This window comes from Panulirus ornatus, chromosome 5, assembly GCF_036320965.1.
Source record: "Panulirus ornatus isolate Po-2019 chromosome 5, ASM3632096v1, whole genome shotgun sequence".
Taxonomy (NCBI): domain Eukaryota; kingdom Metazoa; phylum Arthropoda; class Malacostraca; order Decapoda; family Palinuridae; genus Panulirus; species Panulirus ornatus.
Genome location: NC_092228.1, coordinates 42,631,031 through 42,645,319, shown reverse-complemented (window position 1 = coordinate 42,645,319; position 14,289 = coordinate 42,631,031). Strand labels below are relative to the sequence as shown.

The 14,289-nt window shown below is 46.7% G+C and overlaps 1 protein-coding gene across 1 annotated transcript in view; it reads left to right on the top strand.

The window, feature by feature from the left end:
- Nucleotides 1-1,708: 1,708 nt before the first annotated feature.
- PlexA (plexin A) overlaps nucleotides 1,709-14,289 on the top strand; it is a gene marked incomplete at its 5' end in the record, with an annotated part of 62,469 nt that continues 49,888 nt past the window's right edge. Inside the window, 2 exon segments of the mRNA XM_071662241.1 lie at nucleotides 1,709-2,455; nucleotides 2,458-2,751. Coding sequence (XP_071518342.1) covers nucleotides 1,709-2,455; nucleotides 2,458-2,751 — 1,041 coding nt within the window.

The following is a 14,289-nucleotide window of genomic DNA, read 5'->3' as shown; positions in this document are numbered from 1 at the left end:
GAAAAGGAGTTTTTGATAAATAAAATGTTGATAAAAGGGGAAGTGGGGATGAAAAATTGTGTATGATAAAGGGGTCATGTATGTAAATAAAAGTGTATGGAAAAGGGAACTGTTTTATAAAAAAGTGTTCTTTATTTTGTTTTAAAAACGGACCCTTGGGATGGAAAAATATTTTTTGTTTAAAAAGGTTTAGAAAAGTTTTATGATAAACCAATGTAGGAAAAGAACAGTGTATAAAAACCCGTGTGTTGGGGTTTGACAGGTTGGGGTTTGACCAAAAAACAAGGTTTTTTATGATAAGGGGAATGTATGAAGACAGTGTATGGGCAAATGGTTAAAGGTTAGAAACATGGAAAAGAGTGTTTTGACAGTGTAAAAAGTTAAAGACAATGTAAAGACAGGGTTTATGATAAGGGCAAGTATGGAAAGGGACAGTGTATGAAAAACAATGTATGGGCAGGAACCCGTGTTGTTTTGACCTTTTGAAGCAGTGTATGATAGACAAGGTGGAGGGGTGACAGTTATGAAAACAATGATGACCAAGGATCAGTGTAAAGTTAAAACAATTATGAAAAGAAGGGGGAAAAGACAATTAAGAAAACAATGTAAAGAAAGACAATGTATGACAGACAGTGTATGATAGACAATGTATGATAGACAGTGTATGATAGGGAAATGTTTTGATGACAAGTAGACGACAAAGTATGGGCAACAGTGTATGAAAAAACAAATAATGACAGACAGTGTATACAATATATGATAGGGAAAGTATTTATAGACAGGGGTTTTGAAAGACGTGTATGTAGACCCAAAGTAGAAGACAAATGTAATTTAAAAAGTGTATGATAAAACAGGGATGAAACCAAAGTATGAAAAAGTGTATGAAAGACAATTAAAGCAGACAATTTTATGACCTTATTGCAAAATAAAAGGGTAAAGACAGGGACAGTGTAGAAAAGGATTTAAAAAGTGTTTAACAATGTAACCTGATGAAATACCCATGGTTAAACCGGGTTTAATTTTGAAATGTATGGGGTGGAAAAGCTTTAAGTTTCGTGATTGCATACAGTGTATGACAGACAGTGTATGATAGACAATGTATGACCCGTGTATGATAGGAATGTATTAAAATAAGTGTATGATTTGACAAGTTTTTACATACAAGGGATGATAGGGCAATGTAAGATAACAAGGTTTTGAAAAGACAGTGTTTTGATAGACAGTGTATGATGGACAATGTATGAAAGTGTATACATACCGTGTTATGAAGACAATGTATGATAACAGTTTTATGAAGACAATGTATTACCCTCAGTGATTTATAGACAATTTTATTTATAGTCCCGTGTAGAAAGTGAGTGTATGACGTCCCCTGACCTTGTTATTACCAGTTTGTTATTGTTGTGTTGCAGGCGTGGGAGGATGCATCAAGTATGAGGCCAGGAGGCGTGGTGGGGGGGGTTCCTCCCCCGGCAGCCCTGGAGGGCGTGGGGCGCCGCGGGTCCGATGGCGCGGCTCGCTCCTTCTGCCCTACTGCGGGTTGTCGAAAGGGCCAGGGGGGGGAGGCGGTGGAGGAGGCGCAGGCGGAGGAGGAGGAGGAGGCGGAGGTAGCGGAGAGGTGGTGGGGAGGTAACGGAGGGGGAGAGGCGCTGCAGCTGCAGGAGGCGCAGACGGAGGGAGCGAGGGATCGGCGGGCGGAGGGGAAGGCAGGGACTCCCTCTTCCGTAAACGGTTCGGGACCACCCATTTCACGCACCTGACGGTGGACAAGAACACGGGCACCGTGTACACGGGGGGCGTGAACCGGCTGTACCAGCTGGACCCAAACCCCTGCCGCCGCAGGGGGTTGACGGGCCCGGCAACGACTCATCGAGTGCCCCCGCCGGACTGAAAAGGGCGGAGCGTGCGCGCCATGAAGGCCACGCCCAACTATAACAAGGTGTTGGTCATCGACTACACCCGCTCGCGGCTCATCGTCTGCGGCACGGTGCGGCAAGGCTCGTGCCAGGTGCGGGACCTGGGGGACATCACGGCGCACACGCGCAACGTGAGCGAGGCCATCGTAGCCAACAACGCGTCCGCGTCCACGGTCGCCTTCATCCCGCCCGGCCCGCCCAACCCGCCCGGAGCACGTCCCCCTACACGGGGGACTAACGGGGAAGTCCCTCTACAGGGGGAAAGGCCCCGCGGGGCCCCGTCCCCCGAAGACGACCCCCCTTTTTTTTGACACGCCGTGACGACGTGACACCACACAAGAACCGTTTTTAAATCCCTGGCTAGAGAGAGGTACCCCATCACCTACGTCTATGGCTTCGGCTCCGAGAAATTCAGCTACTTCCTCACGCGTCAGATGGAGGATACGAACGCGGGCTCGCCCTACATCAGCAAACTCGTCCGCGTCGCCAGAACGACTGGCCCACTACCCTACACCGGGTCCCCAAACGAATGCAAAGGGCTCGCAGGGGAAAACGCTACAACCTGGGCCCCGGCTCTTTCGTCGGCAAGCCTGGCACGGACTTAGCCACTCAGTTGGGCATCCAGACCAACGATGACGTCCTCTTCGCTGTCTTCTCGCCCTCCGATCCCGCCGAAGGGGAAGGGTCGCCCCGCCCCGCGCAGTCCAGCGCCCTCTGCGTCTACAGCATGAAGTCGGTCCGACGAATTTTTATCAATAATATACAAGAATGTTTCCGGGGCAAAGGAAACAGAGGCTTGGACTTCATCTCTCCCTCACACAAGTGTATTGAAACGGTAAGTCCCCTTCCTCCCATCCCATGTTGAACTGTAAGGTAAGTCACTCACTTATAAGTCACTCAGACTCACTAATAAGGTAAGGCACTCAAGATTCATTGGTTAAGTCACTCACACTCACTGGTTAAGTCACTCACACTCACTAGTTAAGTCACTGTTAGACTCACTAGTTAAGTCGCTGTTAGACTCACTAATTAAGTCAGTGTTAGACTCACTAGATAAGTCACTTAGATTCACTAGGTAAGTCATTGTTAGATTTTCTAGGTAAGTCAGTGTTAGACTCACTAGGTAAGTCAGTGTTAGACTCACTAGTTAAGTCAGTGTTAGACTCACTAGATAAGTCACTTAGATTCACTAGGTAAGTCATTGTTAGATTTTCTAGGTAAGTCAGTGTTAGACTCACTAGGTAAGTCAGTGTTAGACTCACTAGGTAAGTCAGTGTTAGACTCACTAGATAAGTCACTTAGATTCACTAGGTAAGTCATTGTTAGATTTTCTAGGTAAGTCAGTGTTAGACTCAGTAGGTAAGTCAGTGTTAGACTCACTAGGTAAGTCAGTGTTAGACTCACTAGTTAAGTCAGTGTTAGACTCACTAGGTAAGTCAGTGTTAGACTCACTAGGTAAGTCAGTGTTAGACTCACTAGTTAAGTCAGTGTTAGACTCACTAGGTAAGTCAGTGTTAGACTCACTAGGTAAGTCAGTGTTAGACTCACTAGTTAAGTCACTGTTAGACTCACTAGATAAGTCACTTAGATTCACTAGGTAAGTCATTGTTAGATTTTCTAGGTAAGTCAGTGTTAGACTCACTAGGTAAGTCAGTGTTAGACTCACTAGGTAAGTCAGTGTTAGACTCACTAGTTAAGTCACTGTTAGACTCACTAGATAAGTCACTTAGATTCACTAGGTAAGTCATTGTTAGATTTTCTAGGTAAATCAGTGTTAGACTCACTAGGTAAGTCAGTGTTAGATACGGGTGGAAGTTGCGGGTTTAAGATCAAGACTATAGCCCTTTTTGGGGAAGGGTTTTTACTCAAGCATAGTATTGTGGGATTAAAGTGCTATCCATCTACCACATGGGGTTGGAGCTGAAGGAAAGGGATGAATGAAGAGTTGGGAGTAATTAGAGATAGCACAAAAGCCAAACGTAGAGGTTTTCAGAAAAGAAGAGAGAATGTTGGGGTGAAGAGAGTGGTGAGAGTAAGTGAGCTTGGGAAGGAGACTTGTGTGAGGAAGTACCAGAGGAGACTGAGTACAGAATGGAAAAAGGTGAGAGCAAAGGACGTAAGGGAAGTGGGGGAGGAATGGGATGTATTTAGGGAAGCAGTGATGGCATGCGCAAAAGATGCTTGTGGCATGAGAAGCGTGGGAGGTGGGCAGATTAGAAAGGGTAGTGAGTGGTGGGATGAAGAAGTAAGATTATTAGTGAAAGAGAAGAGAGAGGCATTTGGACGATTTTTGCAGGGAAATAATGCAAATGACTGGGAGATGTATAAAAGGAAGAGGCAGGAGGCCAAGAGAAAGGTGCAAGAGGTGAAAAAGAGGGCAAATGGGAGTTGGGGTGAGAGAGTATCATTAAATTTTAGGGAGAATAAAAAGATGCTTTGGAAGGAGGTAAATAAAGTGCGTAAGATAAGGGAACAAATGGGAACTTCAGTGAAGGGGGCAAATGGGGAGGTGATAACAAGTAGTGGTGATGTGAGGAGATGGAGTGGGTATTTTGAAGGTTTGTTGAATGTGTTTGATGATAGAGTGGCATATGTAGGGTATTTTGGTCGATGTGGTGTGCAAAGTGAGAGGGTTAGAGAGAATGATTTGGTAAACAGAGAAGAGGTAGTAAAAGCTATGCGGAATGTGAAAGCCGGCAAGGCAGCGGGTTTGGATGGTATTGCAGTGGAATTTATTAAAAAAAGGGGGTGACTGTATTGTTGACTGGTTGGTAAGGTTATTTAATGTATGTATGATTCATGGTGAGGTGCCTGAGGATTGGCGGAATGCGTGCATAGTGCCATTGTACAAAGGCAAAGGGGATAAAAGTGAGTGCTCAAATTACAGAGGTATAAGTTTGTTGAGTATTCCTGGTAAATTATATGGGAGGGTATTGATTGAGAGGGTGAAGGCGTGTACAGAGCATCAGATTGGGGAAGAGCAGTGTGGTTTCAGAAGTGGTAGAGGATGTGTGGATCAGGTGTTTGCTTTGAAGAATGTATGTGAGAAATACTTAGAAAAGCAAATGGATTTGTATGTAGCATTTATGGATCTGGAGAAGGCATATGATAGAGTTGATAGAGAGGCTCTGTGGAAGGTATTAAGAATATATGGTGTGGGAGGAAAGTTGTTAGAAGCAGTGAAAAGTTTTTATCGAGGATGTAAGGCATGTGTACGTGTAGGAAGAGAGGAAAGTGATTGGTTCTCAGTGAATGTTGGTTTGCGGCAGGGGTGTGTGATGTCTCCATGGTTGTTTAATTTGCTTATGGATGGGGTTGTTAGGGAGGTGAATGCAAGAGTTTTGGAAAGAGGGGCAAGTATGCAGTCTGTTGTTGATGAGAGAGCTTGGGAAGTGAGTCAGTTGTTCGCTGATGATACAGCGCTGGTGGCTGATTCATGTAAGAAACTGCAGAAGCTGGTGACTGAGTTTGGTAAAGTGTGTGAAAGAAGAAAGCTGAGAGTAAATGTGAGTAAGAGCAAGGCTATTAGGTACAGTAGGGTTGAGGGACAAGTCAATTGGAAGGTAAGTTTGAAAGGAGAAAAACTGGAGGACGTGAAGTGTTTTAAATATCTGGGAGTGGATCTGGCAGCGGATGGAACCATGGAAGCAGAAGTAAATCATAGGGTGGGGGAGGGGACGAAAGTTCTGGGAGCACTGAAAAATGTGTGGAAGTCGAGAACATTATCTCGGAAAGCAAAAATGGGTATGTTTGAAGGAATAGTGGTTCCAACAATGTTGTATGGTTGCGAGGCGTGGGCTATAGATAGAGTTGTGCGGAGGGGGATGGATGAGTTTGAAAATTTAAATACTAGATTACAGTAGACTACAGTTCAAATAACATAAATACAGGTGTTGATATTTATTTTATTTTATTTTGAATGGCGATAAAAGATAAATTCTTAGGAATGTGTATTGAAATTGGAATGTCTATTGAAATTTGTATTGTGAGTTAGGGAAAGGTTTTGAGGTAAAGGGAGAATGGGGGGAGGGGGTCGATTGGTCTTCCTCGTTTTCTGTTGGTACCTCGGCCGATTTATTTAAGGGCCAACTAAGGGGAATATTTTTTTTTGGGGGGGGCATGTGTGCGAGTTTGAAAGTTGGATAATAGAATCGTGACATGGAGAGAGAGAGAGAGAGAGAGAGAGAGAGAGAGAGAGAGAGAGAGAGAGAGAGAGAGAGAGAGAGAGAGAATGGTTAGAAAATGGCGGGACGGTTGGCCAGGGCCCCTCTTTTTCACCCCCTCCTTTCTCAAAGAGTTAGCAGGAAGCCATCTTGGCGTAGACCTACATGGGAGGGGGGGGGGATTAATATTGATCGATATTAAGGACATTTCAAGGTTTTATTTTTAAGTTTCTCTGCTCTGATTGGCTTCTGGATTGGACTAACTTGTCTGTGATTGGGTCAGGAATATGTGTGTGTGTGTGTGTGTGTGTGTGTCTGTGTGGGATATGATAATGTGTGGTGTTTTTTTTTTTTTTGTTTAATGTTATTTTACAAAGAAAAAATTGTCTTAGGTTAAGTCTAATGTCTGAATTCTGTTTTTGGACTGGCATGAGGTTTAGAATTGGTGGCGAGATGGGATGTGTGAGGTGATATAGATATTCTATAGTGGTTTTTTTACGGTAGATGTGAGGTGTGTTGATGTAGGATATCCATGTGGGACTTAAGTGGATGCTTGGGTCTCGTGGAGCTTCTACTGAAGAGGAGGCGTTGTCGAGGAGTTAGTGAATGGTTGTTAGAAAGGAATGCCGGGGGTCTCGTGGAGCTTCTACTGGAGAGGAGGCGTTGTTGAGCATAGGAGTTAGTGAATGGTTGTTAGAAGTGGATACCGGGTCTCGTGGATCTTCTACTGGAGAGGAGGCGTTGTCGACCATTGGAGCTAGTGAATGATCGCCAGAGTTTAGTGTTCTCCACTGTAGGATACGGGCGTTGGCAATGTCCCACACGGGTCATACCCTGGGTGAGGGTGGTGGAAGTGGAAGGAGCCAACGTATATTAGACTACAGGTGGAGGAGAACGTATATATTCCACCAGAGACAACCCAGCCTGAGAATGTGTCACGTGGTGCACGTTTCCGGTCAAAGATGGCGCCCCGGTGTCTCAGAATCAGGGAGCATTTTACTGACTCATACGACCAGACCGCGCGCCACTCCGCCGCGTGTGGTGTGATATTTGCTAGCGAACACACCAACCTGGTGCACTGGGTTCTCTCTTTTTTTTCTTCTGTTTTCAAGACACCCGGGTTCGATCACGGGTCTCGCTGTCATAAAAGAAGTTTGTGATAACGTTTATTTTTTTTATAGAAGACTTTTGTCGTCGTGTTGGAACACTCGATAAAAAAAAAGACGAGTTTTCCCGCCATCTCTCTCGGAAACGGTCGCGTGCTGGAACGTTCGCTGGGAGTGTTCGCCATCCCGGTGCCTCTTGCGCTCACATCACCTAAAACAAAGTATTGGAACATACCTATTTATTTTATTACATTAAATATATAGTTTTTATTTAATTTAAAACTTAATTCATCACCTCGTATATATTGTCTCGTATAATTTAGGACAGTAGGACAAGAGTATAATCGCTGGAGAGATATTAATAACGGAAATATATAAATAAATACATTTCGCCAGTGTTTAAAAGACAATGTTGATGCCCAGTGCGCGTACGTAGGCTTCCCCTTCGTAATTAATCCAAAAAAAGCTTTGATGGGGGCGTTTCCCTCTATTCATTCTAGCCAGGAAAAAACCCATTAATTTTACAAACTGGGAAAAAACCCCCCTTTTAAAGGGGGGCGATTTGGGCCTTGCCCAAATCTTCTCTCTCTCTCTCTCTCTCTCTCTCTCTGAAACGCGTAAACATTCCACATTACACTTCGCACATTGTGACTTCAAGGGTTTTGAGAGGGGAAGGGGGGGGGGGGGGTGGGGTTTTTGGTGGGAGAATTGTGTGTATATTGATGGTTGTGTGAGGGGAAAGGGGGTGTTGTAGGGGGGTTTAGGGGGGGGTTTTGTGGTGGTGATGGGTCTTGCTTACCCATCCCCATTCTCTCCCATTACGCGATGTTAGGTGATGGGTGACCAGCCATCTTCACCCGTTGCTCCCCGGGGTGTGTATGTGTGGGTGTGTGTGTTTTGTTGTGTGTGTGTGCGTAATGTCCAATTTTTTTTTTTTTTTAATTAAAGAAACCGGTCGAAACTTCGATATAATTGACTTCTTTTCAGCGGGAGTTCATATTCTTTCGCCCCTTCCAGGGCCTTTCCTTTCGCACTCCCAGTTTAAAACCTTTTTGGGACCTCTTAAAAACCTTTTTGACTTGCAGTCTACCTTTTCGCACTTCCTTTTACCCTTTTGCACTTTAAACTCCTTTTTCGCACTTCCAGTCTACTTTTCGCACTTCTAATCTACCTTTTTGCACTTCCAAAAAAATTCCTACCTTTCGCACTTTCTAGTCTACCTTTCGCATTTCCAGTCTACCTTTCGCACTTCCAATCTACCCTTTTTGCATTCCCCGGGCTACCCCTTTTGCACTCTCAACTACCTGTGGCACTCTTTTTCTAAACCCTTTTGCCTTCCTTTTACCTTTTTGTACGTTCCAGTCTACCTTTTTTGCCCTTCCCCGTTACCCTTTTGCACCCCCAGTCTACCTTTCCCCACTTTTCCCCTCCCACCTTTTCGCACTTCCAGTCAACCATTCGCACTTCCAATCTGCGTTTCGCATTCCCTTTTAAATTTTTGTATTTTTAAATTTTCCTTTTCGCACTTCCAGTCTACCTTTCGCACTTTTAGTTACCTTTTTGCCTCCCGTAGAAAGCTTCAAGGTTTTCTACTTTCCATTTTTAGGGGGCGACTGTGCCATGTACGATCTACGGGTAGATGGGCCCCTCCCCCGAAATGGGGAAATTTTTGGGGAAAGAGGGAATTGGCTAAAGGTCACTGGGAATTCCGGTTTTCCCCCTTGGTCACGAGGGCCCCCTGGTTTTTAGGGGTATTTTTGTGTGTGGTGTGGTGTTTGTGTGTGTAAGGGCTGTGGGGTGTGTCCCGTATGGTGTGTGTTTTTGTGTGTATGTTGTGTTATTTTGTGGTGTTGTGTGTTAGTTTTGTGTGTGTGTGGGGATGTGTGTGTGTGTGCGTGTGTGGGGTTTTTGGTTGTGTGTGTGTGTTGTGTGGTTGTGTGTGTGTGTGTGTGTGTGTGTGGGTGTGGTTGTGCGTGTGTTTTTGTGTTTTGTGTGTGTGTGTGTTGTGTGTGTATGTGGTGTTTTTTTTTGTGTGTGTGTGTGTGTGTTTTTTGTGGGGTGTGTGTGTGTTTTGGGTGTGTGTGTGTGTGTGTGTGTGTTGGTGTTTACAGGATACAACTGTTCAATTTGATGAAGTGTTGTTTACACATGCATGGGTTTTGTATACATTTACAAACCCCTCATTTACCCCTCTTTATTGACCATTTCCCCTCTCTTGTCCTCACTCTTATCCCCCCCCCATTCCCTCCCCCATCTCTGTAGACCCCCCTTATTTATCCCCAGTCTCCTTTTTTAAACTACCCAGTCCCCCTTTTTTTACTACCAGTCTCCCTTATTTATCCCCAGTCTCTTTTTACTACCAGTTTTTCCCTTATTTACTACCTAGTCTCCCTTATTTACTACCCTTATTTACTCTCTTATTTACTGACCTGATATTGAAGCACACGTGTTTACAATCGCATCCCCTCGTTTGCTCGTTTGTCCCTTCGTAATTACCTCCTGGTTACTTCCCTCGAGTGATGGGAAGGCATGGTGATGGGGCGAGGATCATGGTGATGGGGTGAGGGGCCCAGGCTATGTTGGATAGTAAGGGGTAAAGAAATTATTATGAATATAGTTAAGTTTGGTTATTTAAAACATTCTATTTATTGACATTTCCCTAATGGCTATGGAGAGGCACAGACGTAGAAAGTTGAGCTGCTACCATCTATTTTTATTTATTTTGTTTATTTGTTTAGATAGAGGCAAACTTCAGGGGGGGTTATTATTGAGGTAACCAAATTTGTTTACTAGAAACAGACACACGTGAGTGTAGGACTCCAGTGGGCTGGCTAGGGTGTAGAAGGGGCGGGGCGGGGCTACTACACCATTTCAACCCACTTTTGGGTGGGGGGCGGGGCAAAGGTGTCTTGTGCAAAAGTATTGGTTAAACTGGAGCCAAGCCCTTACAATGGATGGCGTCAAGGGGGGGTTCAGAAAGAAAAGGGGGCCCCCCCTTCCTACACCTCAGCGAAAGGGGGCCCCCCTCTCCCTGCCCCTCATCGAAAGGGGGCCCCCTTTCCTTGCCCCTCAGCGAAAACGGGCCCCCTGCCCTGCCCCTCAGCGAAAAGGGGCCCCCCTGCCCTGCCCCTCAGCGAAAGGGGCGCCCCCCTACCCCTTAGCGAAATAGGGCCCCCCTGCCCCTCAGCGAAAGGGGGCTCCCCCTCCCTGCCCTTCAGCGAAAGGGCCCCCCTTCCTACCCCTCAGCGAAAGGGGGCCCCCCTCCTGCCCCTCAGCGAAAGAGGGCCCCCCCTTGGCCCCTCAGCTGGGTTTGACTGGACCATAATTGATGACCACAAGTCATGGAAACAAGGGTTGTTTACTTGTTTGTTTGTTTGTTTGTGTGTGTGTGAAGGGGACGTATGGTGAATTGAAACACGACCTGTTGCTCAATTTCTGTTGCCCTGGGGGGGGGGGGGGTTCTCTGTTGCTTGAGTGCCTTTTCTGTTGCCTGTTGGCCCTGGTTCCTTTGAGCCCTTCCTGTTGGCTGGCTTCTGTTGCCTGTTGGCTGGCTTCTGTTGCCTGTTGGCTCTGGTTCCTTTGAGGCCTTCCTGTTGGCTGGCTTCTGTTACCTGTTAGTTCTTCCCGTTAATCATGCCCCCCCCCCCCAGGTACGTCTGTTTAAAGGAGAGAGAATTTGTGAAGGTGGAGTAATGGTGGCTGAAGGTGGAGTAATGGTGGCTGAAGGTGGAGTAATGGTGGCTGAAGGTGGAGCATTGGTGGCTGAAGGTGGAGTATTGGTGGCTGAAGGTGGAGTAATGGTGGCTGAAGGTGGAGTAATGGTGGCTGAAGGTGGAGCATTGGTGGCTGAAGGTGGAGTAATGGTGGCTGAAGGTGGAGTAATGGTGGCTGAAGGTGGAGTAATGGTGGCTGAAGGTGGAGTAATGGTGGCTGAAGGTGGAGTAATGGTGGCTGAAGGTGGAGTAATGGTGGCTGAAGGTGGAGTAATGGTGGCTGAAGGTGGAGTAATGGTGGCTGAAGGTGGAGTAATGGTGGCTGAAGGTGGAGTAATGGTGGCTGAAGGTGGAGTAATGGTGGCTGAAGGTGGAGTAATGGTGGCTGAAGGTGGAGCATGGTGGCTGAAGGTGGAGTAATGGTGGCTGAAGGTGGAGCATTGGTGGCTGAAGGTGGAAGGTATGTGTGTGTGTGTGTGTGTGTGTGTGTCGCAAGAAGGGGGGGTCTATGTTCCTCTCTCTCTCTCTCTCTCTCTCTCTCTCTCTCTCTCTCTCTCTCTCTCTCTCTCGTGATACCCTGCCTTCTCAAAACCCCCCTTTTTTATAATATATATATATATATATATATATATATATATATATATATATATATATATATATATATTTTTTTTTTTTTTTTTTTTTTTTTTATACTTTGTCGCTGTCTCCCGCGTTTGCGAGGTAGCGCAAGGAAACAGACGAAAGAAATGGCCCAACCCCCCCCCCCCCCCCCCCCCATACACATGTACATACACACGTCCACACACGCAAATATACATACCTACACAGCTTTCCATGGTTTACCCCAGACGCTTCACATGCCTTGATTCAATCCACTGACAGCACGTCAACCCCTGTATACCACATCGCTCCAATTCACTCTATTCCTTGCCCTCCTTTCACCCTCCTGCATGTTCAGGCCCCGATCACACAAAATCCTTTTCACTCCATCTTTCCACCTCCAATTTGGTCTCCCTCTTCTCCTCGTTCCCTCCACCTCCGACACATATATCCTCTTGGTCAATCTTTCCTCACTCATTCTCTCCATGTGCCCAAACCATTTCAAAACACCCTCTTCTGCTCTCTCAACCACGCTCTTTTTATTTCCACACATCTCTCTTACCCTTACGTTACTTACTCGATCAAACCACCTCACACCACACATTTTCCTCAAACATCTCATTTCCAGCACATCCATCCTCCTGCGCACAACTCTATCCACAGCCCACGCCTCGCAACCATACAACATTGTTGGAACTACTATTCCTTCAAACATACCCATTTTTGCTTTCCGGGATAATGTTCTCGACTTCCACACATTTTTCAAGGCTCCCAAAATTTTCGCCCCCTCCCCCACCCTATGATCCACTTCCGCTTCCATGGTTCCATCCGCTGACAGATCCACTCCCAGATATCTAAAACACTTCACTTCCTCCAGTTTTTCTCCATTCAAACTCACCTCCCAATTGACTTGACCCTCACCCCTACTGTACCTAATAACCTTGCTCTTATTCACATTTACTCTTAACTTTCTTCTTCCACACACTTTACCAAACTCAGTCACCAGCTTCTGCAGTTTCTCACATGAATCAGCCACCAGCGCTGTATCATCAGCGAACAACAATTGACTCACTTCCCAAGCTCTCTCATCCCCAACAGACTTCATACTTGCCCCTCTTTCCAGGACTCTTGCATTTACCTCCTTTACAACCCCATCCATAAACAAATTAAACAACCATGGAGACATCACACACCCCTGCCGCAAACCTACATTCACTGAGAACCAATCACTTTCCTCTCTTCCTACACGTACACATGCCTTACATCCTCGATAAAAACTTTTCACTGCTTCTAACAACTTGCCTCCCACACCATATATTCTTAATACCTTCCACAGAGCATCTCTATCAACTCTATCATATGCCTTCTCCAGATCCATAAATGCTACATACAAATCCATTTGCTTTTCTAAGTATTTCTCACATACATTCTTCAAAGCAAACACCTGATCCACACATCCTCTACCATATATATATATATATACACACACGGCCCCTCTCCCATGGCCAATCCACATGGATTTTAACTCCTCCATTTCAGCTTCAAAAGGCTTTACTTCTACCCCCCTCCCCCTCCCCTCCCCCTCCCTTCCCCCTCCCCCTCCCTTCCCCTCCCCTCCCCTCCCCTCCCCATCCCCCCTCCCCTCCCCCTCCCACTTCCCCCCTCCCCCACGCTATTTCGTATTGGAGCCTGACAGACTGAAAAAATATACCCTTCCCCCTTCCCTCCTCCCCCTTTCCCCCTCCCCTTCCCACCTGCTCCCCTCCCTCTCCGTCAAACCCCCCAACCCCTCCCAATCTGTCCCCCCCCCACCTCACAACCCCAGCCGCCAACAACAACGCCTCCCCCTCCCCCTCCCTCCTCCATCATCAACCCCCTCCCCATCATCATCACCCCCTCCCCATCATCATCACCCTCTCCCCATCATCCCCCTCCCCATCATCCTCCCTCCCCATCATCACCCCCTCCCCTCCCCCATCAGAAGAGGCAGACAGACAGGTGTCCATGGCTGCGACAACCTCACAATGGGGTTTACATACGGGGAGGAGATGGGTTCGAAGCCCCCCTTCCCTTCCCCCACCCCTCTTAGGTTTACGAATCCTCCCCCTCCCTTCCCTCCCTTTCTCCCCCTCCCCCTCAATATCCCAGTTGATCCCAGGTTTTCATTCGTTTTTTTGGGGGGAAAAGGAAACTGATTGAATTGGAATACACAAGATTGGGAATTAATATGAGAGAGAGAGAGAGAGAGAGAGAGAGAGAGAGAGAGAGAGAGAGAGAAAGAGAGTATGAGAGAGAGAGAGAGAGAGAGAGAGAGAGAGAGAGAGAGAGAGAGAGGGGGGGGGGGGAGAGAAAGAGAGTATGAGAGAGAGAGAGAGAGAGAGAGAGAGAGAGAGAGAGAGAGAGAGGGGGGGGAGAGAAAGAGAGTATGAGAGAGAGAGAGAGAGAGAGAGAGAGAGAGAGGGGGGGGGGGGGGAGAAAGAGAGTATGAGAGAGAGAGAGAGAGAGAGAGAGAGGAGAGAGAGAGAGAGAGAGAGAGAGAGAGAGAAAGAGAGTATGAGAGAGAGAGAGAGAGAGAGAGAGAGAGAGAGAGAGAGAGAGAGAGAGAGAGAGAGAGAGGGGGGGGGGGGAGAAAGAGAGTATGAGAGAGAGAGAGAGAGAGAGAGAGAGAGAGAGAGAGAGAGAGAGAGAGAGAGGGGGGGGGAGAGAAAGAGAGTATGAGAGAGAGAGAGAGAGAGAGAGAGAGAGAGAGAGAGAGGGGGGGGGGGGAGAAAGAGAGTATGAGAGAGAGAGA